At 59.4% G+C, this 26743-nt stretch overlaps 2 protein-coding genes across 4 annotated transcripts in view; one reads left to right on the top strand and one right to left on the bottom strand.

The window, feature by feature from the left end:
• Nucleotides 1–1641: 1641 nt before the first annotated feature.
• CTXN1 (cortexin 1) lies at nt 1642–18524 on the top strand. Of its 3 annotated transcripts, none has more exons than XM_030966545.1 (3): nt 1642–1776; nt 16516–16600; nt 17303–18524. In XM_030966545.1, the coding sequence occupies exon 3, from the start codon at nt 17447–17449 to the stop codon at nt 17699–17701; it is 255 nt and encodes an 84-aa protein (XP_030822405.1). In that variant the 5' UTR covers nt 1642–1776; nt 16516–16600; nt 17303–17446; the 3' UTR covers nt 17702–18524. The 3 variants fall into 3 exon arrangements, with proteins under 3 accessions (XP_030822405.1, XP_030822407.1, XP_030822406.1); XM_030966546.1 differs by lacking the exon at nt 1642–1776 and adding an exon at nt 14005–14065; XM_030966547.1 differs by lacking the exon at nt 16516–16600 and having other exon boundaries at nt 1671–1776.
• Nucleotides 18525–19653: 1129 nt separating this feature from the next.
• FBN3 (fibrillin 3) overlaps nt 19654–26743 on the bottom strand; it is a 74337-nt gene continuing 67247 nt past the window's right edge. The window contains 6 exon segments of the mRNA XM_030966499.1: nt 19654–21727; nt 22959–23127; nt 23888–24119; nt 25019–25138; nt 25536–25664; nt 26140–26256. Coding sequence (XP_030822359.1) covers nt 21353–21727; nt 22959–23127; nt 23888–24119; nt 25019–25138; nt 25536–25664; nt 26140–26256 — 1142 coding nt within the window. The 3' untranslated portion in view covers nt 19654–21352.

The raw sequence follows: 26743 nt of genomic DNA, 5'->3' as shown, positions 1-26743 counted from the left end.
GTGAGCGGGACCTGCCCTGGCGGGGATGAGCCCCGCGGTCTCCATTGGCACCGGCACGTCTGAGTTCCCCGGGAACGTCTGCCACGAGCTCCCGTAGCCATGGAGACACCGAAGCCGTGCACAGAAACACTTTTCCAGGCGTTTTTTCTTTCTTTTTTTTTTTTTTTTCCTCCCTGCCAGCCTCCTCGGGTCTGTGTGACTCTGCCGTGCCCACAGCAAGGGCTGATAATTTCAAGGGAATAGTGGAATTTTCTGTGGAATGCCAGGTGGGAGCCCTGGCAGAGCTTAGCCTTGCTCCCAGCTGCTTCCAAGATCTGTGCCAACCCAGCGGGCACCTCTTCCCATCTCCAGCCTAAGGGATTCCGTGTGGGATGGGGCATCTCTGCTCTGGGGGAGCTGGGGGCGCTCAGCTGGGGAAAGGAAGGGTCCAGGCAGAGCTCAGAGCCCTTGCAGGGCCTGAAGGGGCTCCAGGAGAGCTGGGGAGGGACTGGGGACAAGGGATGGAGGGAAAATAGAGTCAGGCCCTGCTCTGCCCCGGGGGTGTGGAAGGCAGCGCTCCGGAGGGACGGCTCCAGCCAGGAATGGTGCAGCGGCAGGGATGGGCTTGGCTGCAGGGGTGCTCTGGGGGCTGCTGGGAGCCCCTGGCTGGACAGGAGCAGCAGCTCCAGCACCACGGTCCTGTCCCTGCTGCCAGCCCGTGCTGCCCGCGGGAGCGTCCCAGGGATCCTCGGTAGGACGGGATGGGCACAAGCAGCAGCAATCCTGGAATTCCAAGCTGGCATTTCGAAGGGGTCTTGGCCAAAAAACCCCCGCGGGGCCTGGATCCCTCCTGCCCGTCCCAGCACGGCGCTGCTCCAAGGCTTCCTGCCACCCCCCTGCCCTCCTGTCCCCCACACCCCCAGGGCCACTCCCATGGATGCCCCTGCAGCCACCTTGACCCCCAAATCCCGTATTTTCACAACATTCCCATGGCTCTGCTCCTCTCTGCATGCCCAGGGTCCTCCTGCAGGACCACACCCACTGCAGCCCCCTGGCCCTGCTCCCAGGGCCCGGCGCTGTCACCTCCCCGGGTGTGTCCACCACATTCCTCACATCGCCCCCCAGGACAGCACAACCCCTGCGCCCCCAGGGACATCCCTGAAACCCCCCAAGGTATCACATCCCTGAAACCCCCCAAGGTATCACATCCCTGAAACCCCCCCAAGGTATCACATCCCTGAACACCCCCCAAGGTATCACATCCCTGAACACCCCCCAGGAACCACATCCCTGCATCCCCCCCACTCCACCTGTATCCCCGGCTCACCACGTCCCTAAACCCCCGCCCAGGGCACCACCTTCCCCCCGCACCCCCCGTACCACATCCCGCACACCTTTCCGCATCCCCCCGTGCTCCCATCCCCCCTCCCGCCTCCTCGCAGCCGCTGCATCCCCCCCACGCCGGGTACCACACCCCCGCATCCTCCATCTCCCGCATCCTCCGTCCCTCCTCACATCCCCCGCATCCCTCCACGCCCTCCGCATCCCCGCACCCCACGCATCCCTCCCTACCCCGTATCCTCACTCCGCCCCCCCGATCGCAGCTCCCCCCCCCGTTCCGCAGCCCAATCAGGGCCGCTCGGAGGAATTCAAACCCCGGCCCCGCAAGCGCCGGCGGCGGCTCCGCTCCGCTCCCGGGCCGGGCAGGCTGCGCCGTGGAGAGGCGGCGGGGCCGGTCCGGATGGGCTCGGGGAGCGGCGGAGCGGGCGCGGCCCCTGCCCGCCGCCCGGAGCGCAGGTGAGCGGGGAGGAACCGGGGGGAAGCGGGGGGAACCGGGAAAGTTTGGTGGCGGAGCCCCGGGGCTGCACCGGGCACCGCCCGGCCGCGGCTCCGCAGGGGCGGTGCGGGATGCGCGGGGATCGGCTCCCGGTGCCGCTCCCAGTGCCGCTCCCGGTGCCGCTCCCGGTGCCGCTCCCGGTGCCCGGGTGGCTCCCTGCGGGGGTGGGGGGTCCCGAGAGGTGCGGTATCCCCGGGGTCGGGGCGCGCCCGGGGGTCTGTGACAGCCTGGGGTGGGGGGGAGCGGGAAAAAAGGGGAATAGTGGAAGGAATATCGCCGTTAGATAAAATCTGGGATGGGCATTTTGGGGAAGAAGTGGAAAACAAGGAATTCCCGCAGCTGCTGCAAAGCCGCTGATTTTGGGGTTCTGCTGTCGGGGAGCCAAGGGGCGGCTGCCGAAGCCCCCGAGGGCTGAGGGGATTTGGGGTCCCCAGCTCGGCCTGGGAGACGGGGGAGGGCGGCTTCGGGAAACTTTGGGATGAAGCGGAGCCGCTGGGTCCCTGCGGGAGCCGGGGGTCCCTGCGGGAGCCGGGGGGGTCCCGCAGAACCTCGGGCCACAGGGCTGAGCCACGGCGCTGCCCCTCGCAGGAGCCGGGGCCGCTCCACTCTCAGCCCCTCGGGAAAAGCTGCGGGAGCTCCCTGGGAGCGCCGGGGGTGCCAGAGGGGATTGGGGAAGTCTGCGCTGGCTGGAGGCAGCTTTTGGTGCAGAGCCTCGTGTTGAACATGAGCTGAAGCTCCAGCAGGGCCAGCTGTGGGATTGAGGCGCTCCGGGGCTCCCAGGACCCGGCTGCCGTCCCCTCCTTCTGCCGTTCCCGGGCTTCTGCCTCCTCCCAGCTCGGCAGGGAGGTGTTCCGGAGCCCGGGAGGGGACGGGGTGACGCTCGCGGTGGCTCTGGCGGTGCCCGGGCAGGGCTGTGCCGGGACAGGAGCCGGGGATGGTTTTCCTGGCCGAGGGAGGCGGTGGGAGCAGGATCTGCCCGGTTGCTGTGGCAGCGCAGCCCCAGCGCTGCTGGCCGTGCCCAGGTCCTTGGGTGAGGCTTTGTTTTTCCCTGAGCAGCCCTGGGAGGACGCCTGGGATCCGTTCGGGGTCTCTCCCCTCGGTTCCTGTGCCAGGAGGGGAGGGAGGGAGGTGGGATCACCCCTGAAAACTGCACGGATGGAACCCCCGGGCTGCAATCCCCCCGGAAAGGAGGAGGACAGGGCCTCAGGCTGTGCCAGGCGGGGTTTAGGTTGGAGACTGGGGGGATTTCTCCACAGAAAAGCTGCTCGAGCGCTGGCACGGGGGCACTGGGGGCGTCCCCATCCCTGCGGGCGTTTCAAGCCTGGATGTGGCGCTTGGGGACGGGGATCAGTGGTGGCCTGGGAACGGGCTCGACGATCTCGGGGGACTTTTCCAACGTAAACAATTCCCTGACTCCGTGCCCTGGGCCAGCTCCAGGGCCACCCAGCAGCGCCTGCTGTCCCCGAGGCTCCCTGCACCTGTTGCCGCCGGCCCCGGCCGGGCGCTCCCGCTGCCCCCGCGGCTCCTCCCGCTGCCGGCGGCATCTGCTCGCTGCCCCGGGGCCGGGGCGGCGTTCCCGGGGCTCAGCGGGGCGGAGCGGGCCGCGGGCAGCCCGGGCAGGCCGCTCCGGGGCTGGAGCGGCAGCAGGGCCGTGGGCGGATGCCGGAAAAGCCGGAGCTGGGAGCGGCAGCCGCGGGTCGTGAGCTCCGCGCCTCCCCCGGCGCCTGACACGGTGACAGCAGCGGGTGACAGCAGCGGTGACAGCAGCGGTGACACCTCGGGCTGGCTGTGCCGAGCTCTCTGGAGGTGCCGAGCGCCGGTAAATCCCGAGCCGAGCTGTGGGAGCGGCTGATCCCGGCAAGGAAGAGCCGCCCGGCTGGAGCTGCCTCCGAACGCTCCCCACAAAGTGGATTTGAGGGATCGGAGCTCCCTGCAGGGACCCCAGGGCCGTTAGGCTGAGCTGCAGCCCGGGGCGGGGCAATAAACCCGGGATTAAAGGAGTAACCAAGGATGGAGAGGGGATTGCGGGATGGGAGTGCTCCAGGCCATGGGGGCAAGGATGGAAAATGGGATTAAAGGGGAGCTGGAGGTTGTTCCCTGCTGGAACCTGCAGGGGAGAGCTGTGGGGACCCAAAAGAGGGATCGGGAGTGGGTCTGGAATTGCTGATCCCAGTCGTGCCTGGCTGGTGGGACAGAACTGCCCATTCCCATTCCCTTTCCCATTCCCATTCCCATTCCCATTCCCATTCCCATTCCCATTCCCATTCCCATTCCCACTCCAGCCGTGCCCGGGGTTGGCTCTGTCTGGAAACCAGCCGGGATCCCGAGGCAGGGACCCAGCAGACCCTTCCTCAGGCACCTGCTGAAGGAGTCTGTGCTGTGGGAAGGGCAGGATGCTGCTGGGGAGCTGGAAGTTCCCAGGACTGGGCAGCACAGCTCTATCCATGGATTTTAACATCCCCCAAGCCCTTGTGTGGCTTTCCCTTCCTGGCCTGGCAGGGCTTGGTGCCCACCAGGTCTCTACATCCCAACCACCCAGGCAGAACCTCCTTCAGGGAGGATTTTTGGAATCCAAACCTTTCTTTGGAAGCACAATTGGCTTCTGCTGGGATTCCCTGGTGCATGGGAATGGTTTGGAGCAGAGACCCTTGAGCCCACAGGAGAGACACAGCTTTGGGACCATGGGGAGGAGCTCCTGCGTGCTCTTCCAGCCTGGAATGGCTCTGCAGGCCAGGCTGGCCAGCGCTTGGAGCAGCCTGGGGCAGTGGGAGGTGTCCCTGACCCCATTCCATGATCCCACAGCTCCCTTGGAGCCCAGCCCGGGGGATGAGGGATCCTTGAGGGATCCTCTGGCCTGGGAGAGCTCTTGGCTGGGGGAATTCAGCTGGGAAATCCCTGGATCGGCCCCACGGAGCTGCGCAGGCTCCTCAGGGCTCCTCAGGGCTCCTCAGGCCGGAGATTCCGGTACCTGAATTCCCCGAATTCCCGGGATCTCCCGCAGCCCCTCTGCATTGCAGGGCTGGGAGTTTGTCTTTAATTGTGCCGGGCTGTGCTAACGAAGGGATTAAGGCCTGGGAGGGCGAGCCGTGCCGGCCAAATTCCCTTCCAAATTCCCCTCCCTGCTCCAAGGACTGTTTTGTAACGCTCTCCTTTCATTCCTTCATCCCTGCCTGGAGCATCCCGCACTGGGATCCGGATCTGAGCCGCTGCTGGGGCTGGGCCATGAGTCCCCAGCAGCTGCTGAGCCTTCCCAAGGACTGAGGGGTGAGGGAGCTCCTGGATGGGGCTGGGCACTCCCTGGATGGAGCTGGGCACTCCCTGGATCGCCCCTGGGCAGCTGGGAATGTTCCAGAGGGATGGGGATGGGCTCAGGACAGGGCAGAGCTGGGGGATGCTCTGTCTCCTGCTCCCTGCTGGATCCCAGGGAGCTGCTCCATCCTCGGGATCCTCAGCTGCTCCATCTCCAGCTGCTCCATCCTTGGGATCCTCAGCTGCTCCATCCTCGGGATCCTCAGCTGCTCCATCCTTGGGATCCTCTCCTCTCCAGGTCAGGGATGCATCGAAGGCTCCTCCTGGAAAGGAAGGGGTTGGAACCAGAGCTGCTGCCAGGGGATGGAGTAAACGCACGGATTCTGCAGAGCTGTGCAGGACAGGGGCAGCAGGAGCATCCCATGGGAGAAGCAGGGAGGGAACCCTGTCCCCAGGGCACCTGGTGTCCCGCCAGGCTCGGGGCAGACACAGCCCTGCTGGCCCTGGAGCAGGATCCCAGCCCAGCCCGGCTGCCAAGGTGCTTCCAGGAACGCCTGTGTCCACCAGGGCATGGCAGGGAGACAAAGCAGGCAGTGATGGAGAGAGCTTGGCACCGGCGTGGCACAGAGTGTGCTGGCAGGGCGGGCACAGGCGGGAGCAGCCTGGGAGGCTGGCACGGGGCTGGAGCCACCGAGCTGCAGCCCGGAGCAGGGCGGGGGCACACGGGTCCCTGGGCAGGATGGGGGTCCCAGCTGCGGATGGACAGGGCTGTCCCCCCGTCTGTCCCTGCCTGGCACAGGGGGAGCTGGAAGGTTCCAGCAGTGGGGTGAGAGGATTTGGGGTCTGGTGCTGTGGATGCTCCTTCCCCCCTGCTCTGTTCCATGGGTGTCACTGACCCCAACCCAGCCCAGACATCCCTGGCCGTGGGGGAGCCTTGGAGGAGGTGAGAGATGGGGATGGACCAGAGGGACCTGCTGGGATCCAGGACCCTGCTGGGATCCAGGACCCTGCTGGATCCCCCTGGTTTTGATGGAGATTTTTGGTGATTTTGGGGAATTTTTGGGGGGGATTTTTTGGGTCTGTGGCCATCCCCGCCTTCCCTAATCCCGTCCATCCCACAGCACAGCCCTGGAGCAGAGTCTGCATGTGGGGAGCCTCAAGGAGCTCAGGGCAGCCCCTCTGATCCACCAGCAGCTCCCGGATCCTTCCCCTGCCGGGTTTGCCCCAAATGCTGGGAACCGCGGCCAGATTTGATCAGCCCCTTCCCCGAGGGAGGCAGGAATGGGATCCCCGGCTCCCTGCAGCCCCTGAGCCTCCCGAGGGCGGATAAAATCGCGGGCAGTTCTCGGCATGGGAACACGGCATCGATTTCCGGGAGCTGAGCCCTGGCCCTGCCATCGATCTGCATTTTTATCAGCTCATCTCGGTGCCTGAGAGGCTCTGGCACTGCGGGGGAGGAGGAGGAGGAGCAGCTCTGCTCTGGGGGGGTGCTGGGGGTCCCTCAGCTCCTCAGGGCTCCTGCTCCGTCCTGCAGGGCCCCACACATCCTGGGAAGCCTGGAGGGATGGAAGGAGGGATGGAGGGATGCAGGGATGGAATCAGGGATAGAAGGAATCAGAGGTGGAAGAAATGAGGGATGGAAGGATGGAAGGAATCAGGGATGCAGGGATTGAAGGAATCAGGAATGGACGGAATGAGGGATGGAAGGAAGGAGGGATGCAGGGATGGAAGGATGGACGGAATCAGGAATGGAGGGAATCAAGGATGCAGGGATACAGGGATGGAAGGAATGAGGGATGGAAGGAATGAGGGATGCAGGGATGCAGGGATTGAAGGAATGAGGGATGGAGGGAAGGAGGGATACAGGGATGTCCTCCAGGTTAAAACGCTCCCCAGGCAGAGAGGCTGGGACACTCGTGGTGCTTTTGGGAAGGACATGGAGCAAATCCAGCGAGGCTTTGCTTTGCCTCCTCGCCTCCCTCTCCTGCTCCCGTTTGCCTCTGAACTGGGCGGGTGGAGGGGCTGAACAATTCCAGAGAATTCCCCAGGCAGGGGGGTCGCTCTGGAATTGGGTGACAACCAGCCCATGCTGGCCCCGGGAAAGTCCATTTTTCCTTGGATTTACGGTCCTGTGCGGATGCTGGGCTGGGGAGCACTTGGCACCAGCCGTGGGTTGGGGAGTGCTCTCTCTGTTCAGCCTCTGCTGCCCTCCCAGTCTGGGTTTTAGGGGCTGGGAGCACCTGGGACACTGGGACATGTCCCTGCCATGGCAGGGGCGGCACTGGGTGGGCTCAAGGTCCCTCCAACCCAACCCAGTCTGGGATTCTGTGCCAGGAGCAAAGCTGGCCAGGCTGGCATTGACGATCCCACTCTCGAGGGTTCCCAGCCCGGATTATTTTGGGGAATTCAGCTCCGTGATCCTCACAGAGCCTCGGCCGCTGCTCCGGGTGTTGATGCACGTGGAGGGCGGCTCCAAACGGCGCCTCCGACCCAGGAATGATTAAAAATCCTTTAATTGCAGCGCCGGAGTTCTTGGGAGCTGAGTCTTTGCCCATTTGCTCAATAATTCATGGCAGAGCCCGGTAATTAAATGCTAAAGACCCGATTTGCCTGGCATTGTTTGCAGTTCCATTGCTGCTTGAATGCAAGAAATTACCGAGTCATTTAATTGGTAATTAAAAGTAATGATTGCTTCCCATGCTCCAGGAATTACTCAGCATTTCTGGGGTTGTTTGCACACAGCAGAAACGCCCTCCCTGTTTTCCAGGCTGAATTCCCGTAAACTTCTCCCTGGATTGGTGCTGGGGGAAGCCTCGTGCTGCCCCGTCCTCCTTCAATGGCTCACAAAGACCAGGAAAAATGCAAATTAACACAAAACGAGGCAGCTGGGGCTGCCCGTGGGAAACTCCTGGGTTTGATCCCCTTCCAGGCTCTCCCACTGCCCGTGGCCTTGGGTGGGTGGATTTGGGGGGATTTGGAATGCCCGGGTGCTTTTGGAGCTGGGTTTGGGCCTGTGGGTAAGGGAATGTGGGGCTGTGTTTATAAATCATCCACAATTCCTGACAGGAGCAGCCAGGGGGAATCGGGCTCTGCTCCCAGGGAACGGCAGGACAAGAGGGAACAGCCTCGAGCCGCGCCAGGGGGGGTTTAAATTGGATATTGGGAAAATTCCTTCGTGGGAAGGGTTGTCAGGATGAAGGGTCAGGAGATGGCACTGGGAAGAGAATGGCACTGGGATGGGCTGGGAGTGGTGCTGGGATGGGCTGGGAGTGGTGTTGGGATGGGAGTGGCACTGGGATGGGATGGGATGGGATGGGATGGGAGTGGCACTGGGATGGAATGGGATGGGATGGGAGTGGCACTGGGATGGGGCTGGGAATGGCACTGGGATGGGCTGGGAGTGGCACTGGGATGGGATGGGATGGGGCTGGGAGTGGCACTGGGATGGGATGGGAATGGCACTGGGATGGGTCAGGAGCTGGCACTGGGATGGGCTGGGAGTGGCACTGGGCTGAGCCTTCCCGGATTTCGATCCCCACGATGGATGCTGGAGTGCTCAGGAGCTGTCCCCACGTTTGTGGCGCTGATGGAATCCTGAATTTCCTCCCCCAACCCCGAGGGAAGCATCCCTTAACCTGTGCAGGGGCAGGGCAGGGCCCTGGGGGAGCTGGGGACCCCCGGAGGGGCTGGAGCTGACATTTCCCAGAGCCTCAGGGAGTGCTGCCCCAGCCTGGGGCTGGGATTGCAATTCCCAAAGTCGGGACAGGGAATAATTTCAGTTTTTGTGCAGAGCTGAGCGTGGCTGTTCCATGCACAACTCCAGGCGTGGATAACCTTTGCTTATTCCCAGCCTGGAGTTACCCTGGGCTGGGTTTTTGCTGCCTAAGCCCTTCCAGCTGCCCTTTCCTGCTCTGATTCCCAAATCGCCGGCTCCGGAGGCACCTCGGAGCCAGAATGTGAATTAATAATGTGCTAAGAAAATAAAGACACTTCAACAGCCTTTAAATCAAGGGGAACAGCCTGTTAAAGGCTTTGGACAAATCCCATTACTTTGTGTGCAGTTTTAGGGCTGGCAGGAATAAATCTCCCAGCAATTTATGGATGTGACAAATTTCTTTCAGGAAGAAAGAATCCCATGGGATGCTCCAGGTTATCCAGAGATTCTCTGAGGAGTTGTGGAGCACATTGATGCGTCCCTCTGGGAGTGGCAACACAATTTGTGGCCTCTGGGTCACCTGGGCTGGCATCAAAATCCATTTTGGGAGCCTGGGGTGCTCCTCCCTGGGCTCTGGAGCGGGGCTGGGGTGGCAGGAGCAGAGCAGGAGGAGGGGACAGGGACTGGGAATTTCCTGTTGCTGGTGCATGGCATGGAAAGAGGGATCGGGGAATTTGGTGGCTCTGGAGCTGCTGAAGCTGCTCCTGGGGTGGCTGCAGGGACCTGGACCCTGCTGGTGTCCCCAGAGCTCCCTGTCCCCTGGACTGACCCCCCTGTCATCCCATTTTCGGTGTCATAAACCTCTCTGGCTCGACCAGGAAAGGCTGGTTTTGATGGAAAACTGCAGGAATTTGGTTGGGATTGTTCACAGCCGTGGATTGGCCTGGCTGCAGCCCCCAGCTCCTGTCTGGGGACACCTCAGGGAATTGGGGTTTCCTCCCTGTGCTTGCCTGAGCCTGGAAATTCCTGCTCCAGGGATTTCCTTTTCCTCTTCTCCCCCTTTGGAGCACCCAAAGGAGCAGAACTGCCCTCGTGGCCTCTGCTCAGTGGTTCAGGGGAGCTGCTGGGCTGGGGCTCTGTGCAGGGAGAGCTCCTGCAGCGAGCAGGGAGCAGCTCAGGTGTGAAACATCCCTCACCTGTCCGGGAGAGCTCTGCAGGGCCGGGCTTGGCTCGGGAAGGGCAGCGAGCTGGAATTCTCTGCTTGAGCAGGGGAGCCTGGAGAGGACAGGACAGGGCAGGGCAGGACAATCCCTCAGTGTCACCAGGAAATGTTGGGAATGAGGCCTCAGCCCTCGGGAAGGGGCTTTGGTGCTGCCAGGAGGGGAGGGAGGGGAGCCCCACCAGGGCCAGGGGTTCTGGGAGGGCTTTGGTGTCACCCAGAATAACCATGGAATGATCAGGGTCGGATAAAGCCCCCAAGGCCATCGAGCCCAACCATCCCCAGCCCTGCCAAGGCCACCCCTGTCCCCAAGTGCCACATCCCCACTGACTTCAACCCCTGCAGGAATGGGGATCCAGCCTGTTCCAGGCCTGTCCACCCTTTCCATGGAGGCATTTCTCCTCCTGCAGCCACCCAGGCTCCCAGGGAGCCCAAGGTGATTTTCTTTCATTCCCATTGGCAGTGAAATCCAAGCTGCCATGGCTGGAAGCTGCAGGAAGCACAAATGGTTTTCCCCCAGCCACGGGCAATGTTTTTTTGTTTTTTTTTTCACCTGGAACTGGAGCAGCCAAGTGTGGGATTGTCCTCCAAGCAGGAACAGTCACTCGGTGCCACAGGGCTGTACCCAGAGCAGCCGCTGCAGGTTCCACAGATCCCTTTGTCAGCACTAAAAAGAGCTCAGATCCTGCTCGAGGTTTCTGGCATTTTGTAGGGAAGGCAGCTCAGATTAGAGGAACACTCGGATTTTCCTCTCCCCAGACTGCAGGGCTGAGCGTGGGACAAGGCAGAGGCTGAACCTCGTTTCAGTATCCAGCAGGAACCTGCTCCCTTCCTGCCTCCACCTGGAGTTTCTTCAGCACCCCCCAAAGCCCAGATCCCCCTGAGGCTGCAGCTCCAAACCCGGCTCTGAGGCAGGGCTGGCATTGATATTCCTGAGTGCCAGAATTTCTGAGTATTCCTGAATCCCTGTGCCTCAGGGCACCTCTGTCCCCAGCTCCCCCGAGGCCATCCAGCTTTTTGTGCTGTAGGAGGAACAATTCCTCAGCACAAGGATCTCTTCCAGCTCTGAGAGCCTTCCAAGGAGACAGGGCAGAGTGGGAAGCTCCACACAGCAATTCCCACTGCCAGGGGCTCCTTATCAAGGACTTCGGGAGAGGCAGAGGAGTTTTGGGATGACAGTATTGAAATTAAACTTGAATTAAAGGCACAAATCCCAGAATGGCTTTAGCCGGGAGGGACCTGAAAGATTTTCCAGTTCCATCCATGTCCCAGGGTGCTCCAAGCCCTGTCCAGCCTGGGGCACTGCCAGGGGATGGATGGATGGATGGATGATGGATGGATGGATGGATGGATGGATGGATGGATGGATGGATGGATGGATGGATGGATGGATGGATGGATGGATGGATGGATGGTGGATGGATGGATGATGGATGGATGGATGGATGATGGATGGATGGATGGATGGATTCATGGATGGATGATGGATGGTGGATGGATGGATGATGGATGGATGGATGGATGGATGGATGGATGGATGGATGGATGGATGGATGATGGATGGATGGATGGATGGATGGATGGATGGATGGATGGATGGATGGTGGATGGATGGATGATGGATGGATGGATGGATGGATGGATGGATGGATGGTGGATGGATGGATGATGGATGGATGGATGGATGGATGGATGGATGGATGGATGGATGGTGGATGGATGGATGATGGATGGATGATGGATGGATGATGGATGGATGATGGATGGTGGATGGATGGATTCATGGATGGATGATTCATGGATGGATGGATGGATGGAGGGATGGATGGATGGATGGATGGATGGATGGATGGATGGATGGATGGATGGATGGATGATGGAAAGGGAGGCTCTGAGCACCCTTGCCCACATTTGGGATTTGGAGATGGGACAGAGGATGGATTTCTCCAGAGGAACTCTGGGAACTGCCAGGGCAGCCACACCAGGCTCCTGTGGCTCTTCCAGGAGCAGGTGGGAAGGAGACCTTCAGGAATTGTCCATCCATACGAGCAAAGCAATTTTAATTTGCCCCTGCTGAGCTGCCCTGTGCCCCGGGCACCGAGCGTTCCCTGCGCTGCTGGAGTGTGGAAAACTCCCCGTGGGCACCTCCCAGGAACCCCAGTTCCATCAGAACCGAGCCTGACAGAGCAGGAAAACTCAACCCCGATTATTTCCATGGAATTTTCCCTGCGGGAAGGGGACACGGGAGCTGCAGCGCTTTACATCCCAAAAAGCTGCATCCCTGTGGATCCTGGGGAAGGAAGGTGCCCAGGTGCTGCCAGGTGTGACCCCAGCGTGTCCCTGAGGCTGATCCTGGTCTGAGTGCCACGAACAGGGGGGGCTGTGCCAGCCTGGGAATCCTGGAGCATCTCTGGACAGACAGGGACACGCTGGGGACTGTCCTGGATCCCGGGGGGACAGGGGTGCAGGAGCTTCCCGGGGATCAGAGCAGGATTTTTGGGATGCAGGAGCTTCCCAGGGATCACAGGGAGGTTTTTGGGATGCAGGAGCTTCCCAGGGGTCCCAGCAGATTTTTAGGGATGCAGGAGCTCCCCGTGAGATCAGAGGGAATTTTTTGGGATCACAGGGCTGCGGAGCCGGGGCGGGGGCGCAGCTCAGCCCCAAAACCCGAGCACTCCCACGGTCTGGCTTCTCCAGCGCCTCAGGAAACTTCTCCGGCTCCGATTGCTGCGCTCCACCTTTTATTCTAATTGATTCCGCATCGCCATAGGAACCCGAACCCGCTCGGGCGGCAGCGAGCGCCGCCGCTCCCGGGGCCGGGGGATGGCCGGGGATGGAGCCGGGAGCCCGGGGCAGCAGCCAGGTACCGATCCCGGGGGCACAGGGACCCCAGCCCCGTCTGCCGGGGGCAGCCAGGAAATGTCCCAGAGGTGCTGTCCGGGAGGGTGGAGAGGGCAGGCGGCCGGGGTTTGGGGTGGGAACAGCTTGTCCTGGGGTTGGGTCGGTTTGGGAGGAGGGTTCTTGGCAGGGTCGGGGGTCTCAGAGCCTGGGATTTGGGGAAATCCATCCCTGCTTGGCTGGGGCTGGGCTGAGCCTTGCCCTGGGCTGCTCCTGGAGGGGATGGGACATCCCAGACACTCCGCGGGGCTGATCTGCTCAGATCTGCCTGGATCCAGGCTCCATCTGCCCCACACTGCCGGATCCAGGCAGGATTCCAGCTTGGGAGAGGGGCTGGAGCCCTCCCATCATCCACAGGCTGCTCCAGCAGGGAACTGCCCCAGCTGGAGAGGCGCTGGGAGCAGGTTTGGGATGTGAGGGGACACCAGACACCCAAGGGATCCTCACGAGGCTCGGGATCCTCCCTGGGCACGGTCCAGACCCTCCTGCATCCCTTGGTCCATGCCACGGGGCTGGGGGATGGAGAGGGGCTGGGGGAAGCCCCTGGGTCCTGCTGGATCCTTGGGAAGGGCTGGCACTGCCTGGCGCTGGCTTTGCCTACGTCTCCGGGGTGGGATGGACCCACGGGAGGGTCGGCAACAGCCAGGCTGGGGGTGCAGGGGGGGCTCAGCACCCCCCGGGCACGGACAGGGTGGGAAGGGGAGTCTGACCCTAGCAGGGAGGCTGGGATGGGGAGGTGGATCCCAGTGGATCCCAGTGGATCCCAGTGCATGGAATTCCTGGCATGGGGAGCACTTTTACTCCTGCTGGGCCTGGCACGGGGCAGAGGAGCAGCCCCTGGGGCAGCCCTGAGCTGGGGCAGGAGCAGATCCCAGGGGGAACAGAGCTTTGGGATTCACAGCAAGGGTCGACAGGAAAATCAGGATCGTCCCAGCCCCATAAAGCAGGGGACCGGCCCTGTGCTCTGCTTTGGCTGGGGCCAGCTCCGTGCCCGGGGCTTGGATCCTGCTGGCAGTTCAGGATCCCCCGGCAGAGCCCCTGGATGAGCTCCAGAGGCAGCCAGGCCCCGTCCCAGCAGCAGCATTTACTGAAAAAGGCAATGCAGGGATTGCAGCTGCTCCAGGGGCAGCACCGGGGTGGCCAGAGGGGCACGGAGCTGCCTCTGTCCCTCTGTCCTGCTGGACACGGCTCGGACACGGCTGGAACACCAGGATCTGCTGCTGAGGAGGTGAAGGGAAGGAGGGAGGGACCCCTTGGCCCTGCCACTGAAGCCTTTCCCCACCTTTGAGGAGTTCAGGCACCAAAAATCGTGGAAAAACGCTCCAGGGAGATTTTCCAGAGCTTCACTCATGAGCAAGAGGAGGGTGGGGTAGTGGTTTTAAGGGAAGAGAGGGGAGATTCGGGGTGGAATGAGGGAGGAATTTGTTAGGGTGAGGGTGGAGAGGGGCTGGGATGGAATTCCCGGAGCTCCATCCCTGGAGCAGCCCAAGGCCGGGGGTTTGGAGCAGCTTTGGGCACTGGAAGGTGCCAGGGCTGGCTCTGGATGGGCTTTCAGGTCCTTCCAGCCCAAACCTGGATCCTGCCCTCCATCCCACCTGGATCACACCCAGATCCTGCCTGGCTCCGTGCTGACTCCCTCCTTTGTTCCTAATAAGCATCTCATTAGATATTCGCCGTTCCCAAATTAACATTTAATTCGTGCCTCGTTCCCAGAAAAACCTGGGCACAGCCTCCTGGAATTGTTGACAGTGATCCTGTTCCTTTGTGAGCTCTGTCCCTATTAAGCAATTTCCTCGCCTGTGTCTTTTGAGTTACTAAGGGAACAGGAATAAAATCTTAATAAAACTCCATCAACTGTTCCTGAAATAACAGCAGCTCCTTGGAGGGGCCTGAGCAAGGGATGGGGCTCTGCTCCAAATTCCCAGGAAATCCAGAGCACGGAGTCAGGGATGGGTTGGGCTGGAGGGCCCCAAACTCGTCCAATTCCACCCAATTCCACCCAATCCCACCACCCCAGGGTGCTCCAGCCTGGCCTTGGACACTTCCAGCCACAGCTGCCCTGGGAGCCCCCAGTGATGAAAAGGCAACACATCCCAAAAGGGAATAAATCCTTTCTTTTCAGGATAAATAATATTTAATAGAAATAATATATAAATTAGAGAAATCTATGATTTGTATTAATATATAAATAAATGTATTCATATTAATATATTAATAATAGATAAATAATACCAGGGTTACCAATTAGCAGGAATTTTTCTCTTTTCTCCTGACTGTGCCTGATTCTCCCTGGATTTGGGCCCTGAGCCAGTTGGGCATCTCCAGGATTTATTGCAGTCCTGAGTACCACAAAGGGAAATATTTAAGCCCGATATGTCCATGGGGGAAGCACAGAGAGAGGTTTAGGGGCTAGGTTTAGGATATTAGAGGAATTCCTGCATGGAAAGGGGTGGAATCCCCATTTTTGGGGGGATTTAAAATCTTGTGGGTGTGGCACTTGGGGACAGGGTGGGTGGTGGCCTTGGCATTGCTCTGCCTTGCCCTTCTCCATGGGTATTTATTGAATATTGAATATTGAATATTGAATATTGAATATTGAATATTGAATATTGAATATTGAATATTGAATATTGAATGATATTGAATATTGGATGTTGGATATTGAATATTGGATGATGTTGGACATCGGGTATTGGATATTGAATATTGGATGTTGGATGTTGGATGTTGGATGTTGGATATTGGATATTAATATTGGATATTGAATATTGGATGTTGGATGTTGGATGTTGGACATCGGGTATTGGATATTGAATATTGGATATCGCTGCCAGGGAGGGCAGGTGATGCTCCTGAGCTCTCCCAGGGAGATTTTGGGTTTTATTTTCCTGGAGCCTGGATCTCCTGGAGCCTGAACTCAGGCTCCAGGGTGCTGCAAGGGGATATTGGGGTGGATTTTCCAGGGATATTGATGTGGATATTCCGGAAATGATGGTGTGGATGTTCCAGGGGGGATGGTGTGGATGTTGCAGGGATATTGATGTGGATGCTCTAGAGATTATGGTGTGGGTATTCCAGGGTGGATCGTGTTAATTCCAGGGATGATGGTGTGGATGTTGCAGGGATGATGGTGTGGATGTTGCAGGGGGGATGGTGAGGATGTTCTCCTGAGGGGGTGGTGTCAATGTTCTCCCAGGGAGGATGACGTGGATGTTTTCCCAGGGAGGTTGTCATGGATGTTCTCCCAGGAATGTTGGTGTGGATAATGCAGGGATATTGGTGTGGATATTCTGGGGATTTTGGTGTGGATATTCCATGGATATTGGTGTGGATATTCTGGGGATTTTGGTGTGGATATTCCATGGATATTGATGTGGGTATTCCAGGGAGGTTGGTGTGGATATTCCATGGATTTTGGTGTGGATATTCCATGGATATTGATGTGGATATTCCACGGATATTGATGTGGATATTCCATGGATATTGGTGTGGATATTCCAGGGATGTTGGTGTGGATATTCCATGGATTTTGGTGTGGATTTCTCCTGGGGGAGCTCCCCCAGTGCTGGGAACTCCAGAGGTGTCCCGGGATGTGCTGCTGTGCTCCCTGCAGTGGCCAGAGCCCCTGTTTTTAACCCTGTCCCTGTTCTCTCTGTCCCTCTCCCTCGCCTCCCAAAGCCCTGGAGAGCCGGAGCCCAGCTCGGTGACGGGGCTGTGTGGGCACAGCCTGGCCCTGCTCCTGTCCCCACGCAGCTGCAGCCAGGTGGGTGCCCCTGTTCCTCGGGAATCGGCTCCCCCTGCTCCAAACCCCGGGGGAAGCAGCACAGGACACGAGTCCCCGGCAGGAACCAGCCCCCCCGTCCTTGCTGAGTCCATCCTGGGACAGCTCCAGGCCTCCCTGAGCAGCCCCTGTGTCCCCACAGCTCCTTTCTGGTGGGGATCACCTGGGATTTGGGCTTCCAAAGGGTCCCTCAGCACCAGCCCGGGCCTCTCCAGGCATTGCTGGGGATTCATGGTCAGAGGAGCGGCCCCTGCACCAGTGCCTGGAGCTGCCCACCCGTGCCTTGCGCCCTCACCTGGGGCTTCCTGAGCTTGCCGAGAAATCCAGAACTCCCTGAGAACCTCCTGAGCACCTCCTGGGCCTGTTGCTGTATCCCGTGGCCGGTTCCTCCTCCCCAGCCACCCCTGCTTTCCCCACATCCCATTCCTTCTCCTTTCACCATCTGTTTTTCCACATCCAATCCCTCCTCCCTCACCATCCCTGCCTCCCCCACACTCAATTCCTCCTCCCTCTCCATCTCTGCTTTCTCATGGCAAATTCCTCCTCCTTCCCCATCTCTCCATGCCCGTACCCATTCCCTGCTCCCTCACCAGTTCTGCTTTTCTCGTGGCCAATTCTCCCTCCCCATCTCTCCACGTCCATACCCAATCCCTGCTCCCTCACCGGTTCTGCTTTTCCCTCCAGGAGCTCTGGGCTCGCCCAGGAGCCGATCCCGAGGGGTTGCCCATGGAATAGGCGCTTTTCCAGGTGCCTGGGCACACGAGAGGCTGAAGTTGGTCGCCCCGGGGCACCCGAACCTGCCCTGCCCTGGAGCCCCCGGCCTCTGCCATGAATGATGCATCCACCATGGATTATGAACTGCTCTCCCCGTCCCTGGTGGAGCACCCCGCCGGCGCCGCGGGCATGGATGCCGAGCAGAAAACTGTCTTTGCCTTCGTCATCTTCCTCCTGGTGTTCCTGGTGATGCTGATGGTGCGCTGCTTCCGCATCCTGCTGGACCCCTACAGCCGCATGCCCGCCTCCTCCTGGACGGACCACAAGGAGGGCTTGGAGCGGGGCCAGTTCGACTACGCCCTGGTGTGAGGGGAGCCCGGGCCGAGCTCCGGCCCCGCTCCCCCTCCATCCCTCCCTCCTTCCCTCCCTCCCTCCGCAGGGATGCTCCGGGCAGGGGGGCAAGCAGGGGGTCCGGCCCCGGGGAGGTTTTCTAGGGGTTTCTCTCTTTTCTAAGCACTTTTCAGTTCTCTCGGCAGCCCGCGGGACGCTGGGGGTTGGACGGGGGGCCTGGACGGGGACCCCGCTGCCCCCCGTGCCCCCGGGCACCGCGGACGGGGCATGGCGGGACCTGCCCTCGGCCCGCGGGGCCCCTGGGCTGGGCTCTGCCCGGTGCCAGGCCCGAGCTTTGACCCCCGTGCCCCCGCTGCCCCCCGTGCCCCCGGCAGTGCCCCCGTGGTCAGTGCGTGTCTGTGTGTCCTGTAGCTGAGCTGTGTCCCTCAGGGGTTTCTCGGCACCGGCCCCCAGTGCTGGCTTTGTTCCCCCTCTGTGCCACTCCCGAGCCCCCCAAAAGGGAGGGGAGGGTGGAGACCCCCCCTGTGCAGCCCCCCTTGGCCTCCGGCCCTGTCCCTGCCCAGCTGGTGACACCGGGCTGGGCGAGGGGCAGTCCTGGCCTGGGGACACCAGGACGGGTCAGGGGTCCCCAAAACACCCGGGAGAGGCTCCTGGGGCATCTCTGCCGGGGTGTCCGGCCCTTCCCGGGCTCTCCCAGGGCTCTGGAAGTGGCCGAGGGGCTGCCAAGGGCCGTGGTGGGCAGCGGGAGGGCCCTGCCAAGGGATTTGGGCCCGGGGGGGAGGGAGAACCTCGCCCCCCTCCATGGACGTGAAGGGATTTGGAAATAAAGCCGCACCGTGCCGACCCCAGCCGGCTCCTGCTCCGCTCTGTGCTGCGTCCCGGGAGGGAACGGGGCCCTCCCCAAACCCTGGGGGCAGGAGGAGGAGGAGGAGGAGAAAAAGGAGGAAGAAGAGCGAGGGGTCACTGCCAGGTGTGACCACCAGGACACGGGGACCCAGCCCGGCCATCCCAGCACGGTCCGGCACAAATCCCCTCTCATGCACGGAGCTGCGCCAGGACATTTTCCGGCTCTCCCAGCTCCTGTTTGCCCCCGCCCGGTGCTGTCCCCTCCCTGCCCGGTGCTGTCCCCTCTCCTGCCCGGTGCTGTCCCCTCTCTCTCCCGGTGCTGTCCCGGTTCCCTCCCGGTGCTGTCCCCTCTCTCTCCCGGTGCTGTCCCCTCTCTCTCCCGGTGCTGTCCCGGTTCCCTCCCGGTGCTGTCCCCTCTGCCCGGTGCTGTCCCCGTTCCCTCCCGGTGCTGTCCCCTCTCTCCCGGTGCTGTCCCGGTTCCCTCCCGGTGCTGTCCCCGTTCCCTCCCGGTGCTGTCCCCGTTCCCTCCCGGTGCTGTCCCCTCTCTCTCCCGGTGCTGTCCCCGTTCTCTCCCGGTGCTGTCCCCGTTCCCTCCCGGTGCTGTCCCCGTTCTCTCCCGGTGCTGTCCCCTCTTCCCCCGGTGCTGTCCCCGCTCCCTCCCGGCCCCGGGTGCCGCAGTCCCGCCCGCCCTCTGCTGGCACCGGGCTCTGTCTGCGCTGGCAGCCGGGAAGAGCTTCCAGAAACCGGGAATATCGGCCGGGAAGGAGCGTCTGGGCTGGGCTCCATCGGCCCGACCCCGGCCCAGCCCACCCAGGGCCAGCCCTGCCATGGCAGGGACACCTCCCGCTGCTCCAGCCCGGCCTGGGGCACTGCCAGGGATCCAGGGATCCTCCATCCCAGCCCCTTCCAGCCAGGAATTCCTCCCCAATACCCACCCAAATTCCCCAGCTGGGTCCAGTTTGAAGCCATTCCCTGTGTCCTGTCACTCCATCCTGGTCCCCTTTAGGCTCTGAGCTCTCCCTGGAGCCTTCTACAGGCTGGACAATCCCAATTCCATCTCCAAGGAAGCTCCAGGTTGGAGCTGGATGGGCCCAGTCTGTGCCCACACAAAAACACAGCCCCAATTAACCCAAAATAATTTTATTGTTGCCGTTGCTTCTGATACAAAAAAGGAATTCCACAAAGAGCCACCTCTCTGTGTGGGACAAGGGGCACAGGTTTGGGGTTTCAACACTTCCCCCCAAAAAAACCAACCAGCAAGAAATGTCAATATAAAACAAATTTTAAAAAAACAAAACAAAACAAAACAAAACAAAAAAAACCCAAAAAAACAAACCAAAACACCACACCAGAGAGGAGGAGAGGAAACCTTGAGCTTTGAGACTTTGGCTCAACACACGCACACAAACCCAGCTCTGCTAATTTATTATTATTATTATTAATACTTTTTGGATTTTGGTTTTTCTTTTTTTTTTTTTTTTAAAAAAAGCACCTGTTGGAAAAAACAAACCAAAAATAATAATTAAAAAAAAAAAAAACCAAAAAAACAATCCCAAACATCAGGCCACCCATCCTGTCACAAGCTCTGGGACTCTTGTAAAATCCAGAGTCTGGAGCTGCTTTGAAGAGTTTTCAAGTTTGCCTGGAGCCCCGATACAGTAAACACACACATCCCCCACTGCAGAGAAATTCCCACCCCTCCAAAAAAATGTAAAGCTACGGGAAAATGCACTCCTGACAGCACCGAGCCAGCATTCCTTCGGTGGTTTTCCATAAATATGGGAGGGTGGATGGATGGATACAGTGCAGAACGCTGGCCAGGAACCAGCACCCAGGAGCACCTCGGGCCTGGGGATGAGGCAGTTCCTGGGAATGAGCACCTTTATCCCAGGAATGAGCATCTTAATCATGGGAATGAGCACCTTTTAGCCCGGGAATGAGCACCTTTTACCCTGGGAATGAGCACCTTTATCCCAGGAATGAGAATCTTAATCATGGGAATGAGCACCTTTATCCCGGGAATGAGCATCTTAATCATGGGAATGAGCACCTTTTAGCCCAGGAATGAGCACCTTTATCCCGGGAATGATCATCTCTATCCTGGGAGTGAGCCTCTTTTATCCTGGGAATGAGCACCTTTATCTCAGGAATCAGCACCTTCTATCCCGGGAATCAGCACTTTTATCCTGGGAATGATCATCTTTTATCCTGGGAATGAGCATTTTTATCACAGGAATGAGCACCTTTATCCCGGGAATCAGCACTTTTATCCTGGGAATGAGCAGATCCCCATTTGGGAGTGTCCTGGATAAGGGGGAGAGGTGGGAGCAGAGGGAGGGGAGTCCCTGCTCAGGAGCTTGGACTCTTTTGGCTTTTGGGAGTTTTGTGAGCTGTGGCTTGGGCTTGATCCCCAGAGCAGAGCATCCCCAGAGGTGCTGATCCCACATGGACACCTCCCATGGCTGATCCCACAGGGACATTCCCCACGGCTGTCCTGGTGGTGGCTGATCCTACAAGGACAGTTCCCATGGCTGTTCCTGTGGTCGCTGATCCCACAGGGACATTCCCCATGGCTGATCCTAGCAGGACATCCCCACGGCTGTCCTGGTGGTGGCTGATCCTACAAGGACAGTTTCTGTGGTGGCTGATCCTACAAGGCCATTCCCCATGGCTATCCTGGTGGCGGCTGATCCTAGCAGGACATCCCCACGTTGTCCCAGCGGTGGCGGCGGCGGTGGCAGGAGAGGATCCCGTTGTTCCCGGGTTGGGTGGCGAGGGGCAGGGCTGCGCTGTCGGGTGGGACTGGGGGGGTCTCTGGTGGCTTTAGTAGAGCTGGAGCTGCAGCTTCATCCTCAGTGCCTGGCCCAGCTCGCCCGCCAAGTAGTCGAGGTGGTTGTCGGCCTCGAGTTTGTGCAGTTCCCGCCGGCGGGGCAGGCCCACGCTGACGATCTCCAGCACGTAGGTGCCCGGCAGGATTTTCTTGCGGCCCAGGTGCAGGAAGCTGAGCCCCTCCCTGTGGTGGATGCGGAACAGCCCCTCCTCGTTGCCCTGGGCGATGGCGTAGCGCACGCGGTTCTCCAGCGGCTCCAGCGCCGGCAGCAGCTCCAGGATGTGCTCCTTGTGCGCCAGCTCCGACAGGTTCAGCGCCATGGACAGCGGCGCCTCCACGTCCATGCTGGCCAGGTTCACCCCGTGATCCTGCCGGGGAACAGCAAAATTAACTCACAAGTAGCAGAGGTTTGTGCCCAAAGAGGAGACAGAGGAGTCCTTCTGACTTTATTTGAATAATTGAATAAAGGGAGAACCATGCTGGCCAGGTTCACACCGTGATCCTGCCCGGGAATAGCAAAATTAACCCACTAACAGCAGAGGTTTGTGCCCAAAGAGCAGACAGAGGAGTTGTCACAGACATCTTTTATGAAAAATCCTTTCCTTAGGATTTTTTTTCCTCCTGAGAAGCTGAGAGGCCTCAGGAACAAAATGTAAGCAATGGTTATCTGCTGCTGTGGAATGCAACAGGTGCATCTGTGATTGGCCTCATGTGGTTGTTGCTAATTAATGGTCAATCACAGTCAGCTGGCTCGGACTCTCTGTCCGAGCCACAAACCTTTGTTATTCATTCCTTCTTTTTTTCTATTCTTAGCTAGCCTTCTGATGAAATCCTTTCTTCCATTTTTTAGCATAGTTTTAATATAATATATATCATAAAATAATAAATAAAGCCTTCTGAAACATGGAGTCAGATCCTCGTCTCTTCCCTTATCCTCGGACCCCTGTGAACACCGCCACAAGGAGTCCTTTTACTTTATTCCAATAAAGGGAGAACCATGTCTCTCTCTGTTCAGAGGATCTGTAGTTACTACATTCAGGGAGGGCAGGGAAGGCTCAGGGGCAGGAAAAGGCAGGTTTGGTTTAGTGAAATTCAGCCCCAAATCAGCTTTGAGAAGTGACAGTTTTGGGTTTCTTGGTGTGCTGGTTGTGCCTCTGGTACTGAACTCCCAGCACACAGCCCCCATCCCCAGGGAGGATCAGTAACTTCAGGACCATTCTCCTCCCAAGCCCTAAAATGACCTCTCCTGCCCAGGGCTTTGGACAGAAGGCAGAACTCCCTCCATTCCACCACATGGAATGGTTTGGGTTGAAAGGGACCTTAAAAAGTCTTGTTCCAGCCCCTTGGGACACCTCCCACTATCCCAAGTTGCTCCAAGCCCTGTCCAGCCAGGCCTTGGACACTTCCAGGGATGGGAAACGTGAGCTTTATTCCTTGGTTTCACAAGGAGGGTTTGGGGGCTGCCAAACCTGGGCGGATACGGATGAGCTGCTGGCTCTGCCTGGCCTGAGGGAACGGGACCCACTCCAGGCCCCTGTTCCTGAAGGGATCCAGCCCCTGCCTTGCTCCAGCCCCTCCAGGATGCCCTGGGTTCCTCACCTGGTGCCTCTCCGTGCCGTTGACGCTGCGCCGCTGCCGGCCCCTCTTGGGGTACCCGTTGATCTTGCACTCGTAGCAGGTCTCGGGGGACAGCAGGTTGTCCTCATCCTCCTCCTGGGGCGCAGGCAGGTAGGGACCCTTCCCAAATCCCAAGCCAGAAATGCAGTGGCTGGCGGCAGAAGAGCAGAGGGAATCCATGAATCCAATGGAAATGTCAGCACTCCCGGGTTCTCCGTGTGGGAAACACCCAGAGGGCCACGTGTGGATGTGATGTGCCCAAGAGAGAGCACCACAAGGTGGTTTCATTAATTAACAAATTAATTAATGCACTGGGTGTATGCACAGAGCACCTGCTGGCAGCCCTGGGAGCAGGCGCATGGGGCAGGAGATGTGAGTAACAGGAGCCTCCTCCAGCCAGGGCTCATGAGCTCTTGGAGCTCTATTTCTCACCCAAGATAGCTCAGCTACCTTTGGAGGCATAAAACCAGCAGGATGGCTTCTTTGGCAGCGTTGGAAACAAAAATGGTTTAATAAAAGGCAAAATAACAAACTCCTTACAGAGAAAAACCGATCCAGGTGCAAGAGGTCCTTGCTCCTGGTAAAACACCTCACAAAAGTGATGAGTTTCTTTGTTCTCTTCTTTTTCTAGTCAATTGCCCAGGCAGGACTTTTTGCTTCCTGTCCAATTGGCTATCCTTAAGTTTGAGGTGAAGTCCCCCAGGCCTATGAGACGCCCTTTTCACCTAATCGAGGAGAGAAACTTCTGGGCTTCTTCCCTTTTTAAGGGGCCAAAGGATAATTCTGTCACCTTTGCCACTCAACAGGGGGCACATTGAGGCTCTTGGGACGGGCGAGGAGAAGCTGAGGGCTCCTTACCCCACATCCCCCCGCAGTTCCCAGCTGGGCCAGCCCCTCCGGGTGCTCCTTACCCCTGTCCTGCTCGGAAGTACCCGCCGGGGCAGCCGCACAGGTACCCCCCATCCGTGTTGGAGCAGCCGTAGCTGCAGGGGCTGCCCCCGGCCAAGCACTCGTCCACGTCCTGGCAGCCCCCGAAGGCCTGGTCGAGGTCGAAGCCCGAGGGACAGACGCACTTGAAGCTGCCCAGGGTGTTGTAGCAGGAGGCAGAGCCGCAGGCAGAGGGGCTGGAGCACTCGTTCTCATCTGCACGGAGCCGCGGAGGGGTGCAATGGGGGAGTCACGGAGTCACAGAGCCATGGGATGACACCCATGGGTACAGGGCACATCCCATGGGTACAGGGCACATCCCATGGGTACAGGTGCATCCCATGGGTACAGGGCACATCCCATGGGTACAGCATGCATCCCATGGGTACAGGGCGCATCCCATGGGTACAGGGCACATCCCAGGGGTACAGGGCACATCCCATGGGTACAGCATGCATCCCATAGGTACAGGGCACATCCCATGGGTACAGCATGCATCCCATGGGTACAGGGCACATCCCATGGGTACAGCATGCATCCCATGGGTACAGGGCGCATCCCATGGGTACAGGGCGCATCCCAGGGGTACAGGGCACATCCCATGGGTACAGGGCGCATCCCATGGGTACAGCGTGCATCCCATGGGTACAGCGTGCATCCCATGGGTACAGGGCGCATCCCATGGGTACAGCATGCATCCCATAGGTACAGGATATATCCCAAGGGTATAGGATACAGCCCAGAGGTACAGGATACATCCCACAGGTAAAGGGTGCATCCCATGGGTAAAGAATGCACCCCACAGGTACAGAATACACCCCAAGGGTACAGGGTAACTCCCATGGGTACAGGATACACCCCAAGGGTACAGGGTAACTCCCATGAGTACAGGATACAGCCCACAGGTACAGGATACACCCAAGGGTACAGAATACAACCCACAGGTACAGGATACACCTCATAGGTGTGGGGTGCATGCCACAGGTACGGAATACAGCCCATAGGTACAGAATACATGCCACAGGTACAGAATGCACCCCACAGGTATGGGACACCTCCCCCAGGTATGACACCCCTCCCCAGGCAGGGCCCAGCTCCAGGTGTGTCCCACTCACCCACGCACTGGTTCCACTGATAGTGCTGCACGTAGCCCTGGGGGCAGCCGCAGCGGTACCCCCCCAGCACGTTCTGGCAGCCGTGCTGGCACCGGTGGTTCCCGTCACACTCGTCCACATCTGCACCCGAGGGACACACAGGCAGCTCAGGCACTGTCCCCTGGCCCTGGGGGGGCTCAGGGACCCTCCAGGCTGCTCCCGTGCCCCATTCTGGCCCTGCAGTGACACCCCCGGCTCCCAGACAGCCCTGCTGGGACGGTCCCTGATCCCAGCTGAGGCCTGGGCTCTCCCCAGCTCTGCTCTGCCCCAGGCTGAGATCTCTCCTGCTGGAATATGGCACCATTCCCTTCCCCAAGGATCATCCAGTCCAACCCCCAGCCCTGCCCAGACCCTCAACAACCCCACCCCGTCCCTGAGAGCATTGTCCAAACACTCCTGAAGTTCCCATCTGGACTGAGGCTCCTCAGAGAACCTCAGAGTTCCTCCCCATGGAAGCTCCCTGGAGCCCCAGCCCCACCTTCACAGTTGACCCCGGAGCTGTCCAGGGAAAATCCCTTCTGGCACTCGCAGTTGTAGCTGCCCGGGGTGTTCAGGCACTGCCCCTTGGCTCCACACAGCGAGGGCTGAGCTGTGCACTCATTGTTGTCTGCAAAACACCACCAGGAGGGCTTTGTGGCCACCTGGAAATCCATCTCTGCCACCTGAAAATCCATCTCTCTGCCACCTGAAAATCCATCCCTGACTACCTGGAAACCACCTGAAAGTCCATCCCTGACCACTTGGAAATCCACCTGGAAATCCACCTGGAAATCCACCCTGACCACCTGGAAGTCCATCCCTGACCACTTGGAAATCCACCTGGAAACCCACCCCTGACCACCTGAAAGTCCATCCCTGGCCATCTGGAAATCCATCTGGAGATCCACCCCTGGCCCTGTGGCCACCTCAGATGCTGGGGCAGAGCCCAGGCTGAGCAGCAGAGGCACAATGCAGCCGCTGCCAGGGTGCTGCAGAGGGACAGGGCTCAGTTTGGGGGGTTTGGGGGCTGGGAATTCTCTCCCATCCTCTGCTGAGCCAGGGCTGCTCGGTGGGCATGGGCAGGGCAGGAATTGTGCACTCACCAATGCAGGACGAGTGGTGCTGGGTGAAGCCAGGGGGGCACTTGCAGTTGAAGCCCCCGATGACGTTGACGCAGAGGAACTGGCAGTTGTGCTGCTTGGTGGAGCACTCGTCCAGGTCTGCAGGGACAAGGAGAAGGTCTCAGTTTATCCCCCTGAGGCTGTGACACCTCAGTGTCCCTGGGGATGCACAGCAGCAGCCCCAAGAATACCCCTGAAGTTCTCCCAGGGCAAGGACAAACCCATCCCCACCTCATACCCATTATTTTCCTTGGTTTTCCCAATTATTTACCCCAATTTTGCCCATTATTTTCTCCCAATTTTCTCCATTATTTTTCCCATTTTCCCATTTATTTTTCCCGTTTTCCCCCGTTATTTTTCCAAAATTTTCCTCACTAATTTCCCCCAATTTACCCATTATTTTCCTACCCCACACAGACACATCTGCAAGATGCAGGGGTGTTCCCCTGCCTCTCCTGCAGGTCACAAATCCCAGGTTCTCCCAGATCCTGAGGCCAGGCTCCTCACACTGGGGGGGTGGTGACAATGCCACGTGCAGGGGACATCCCTCTGAGCTCCCTGGAGCTCGGGATGAGCTGTGCAGTCT

This window comes from Camarhynchus parvulus, chromosome 28 (genome assembly GCF_901933205.1).
Source record: "Camarhynchus parvulus chromosome 28, STF_HiC, whole genome shotgun sequence".
NCBI classification, from domain to species: domain Eukaryota; kingdom Metazoa; phylum Chordata; class Aves; order Passeriformes; family Thraupidae; genus Camarhynchus; species Camarhynchus parvulus.
This window is presented reverse-complemented; position numbering and strand designations above follow the sequence as displayed.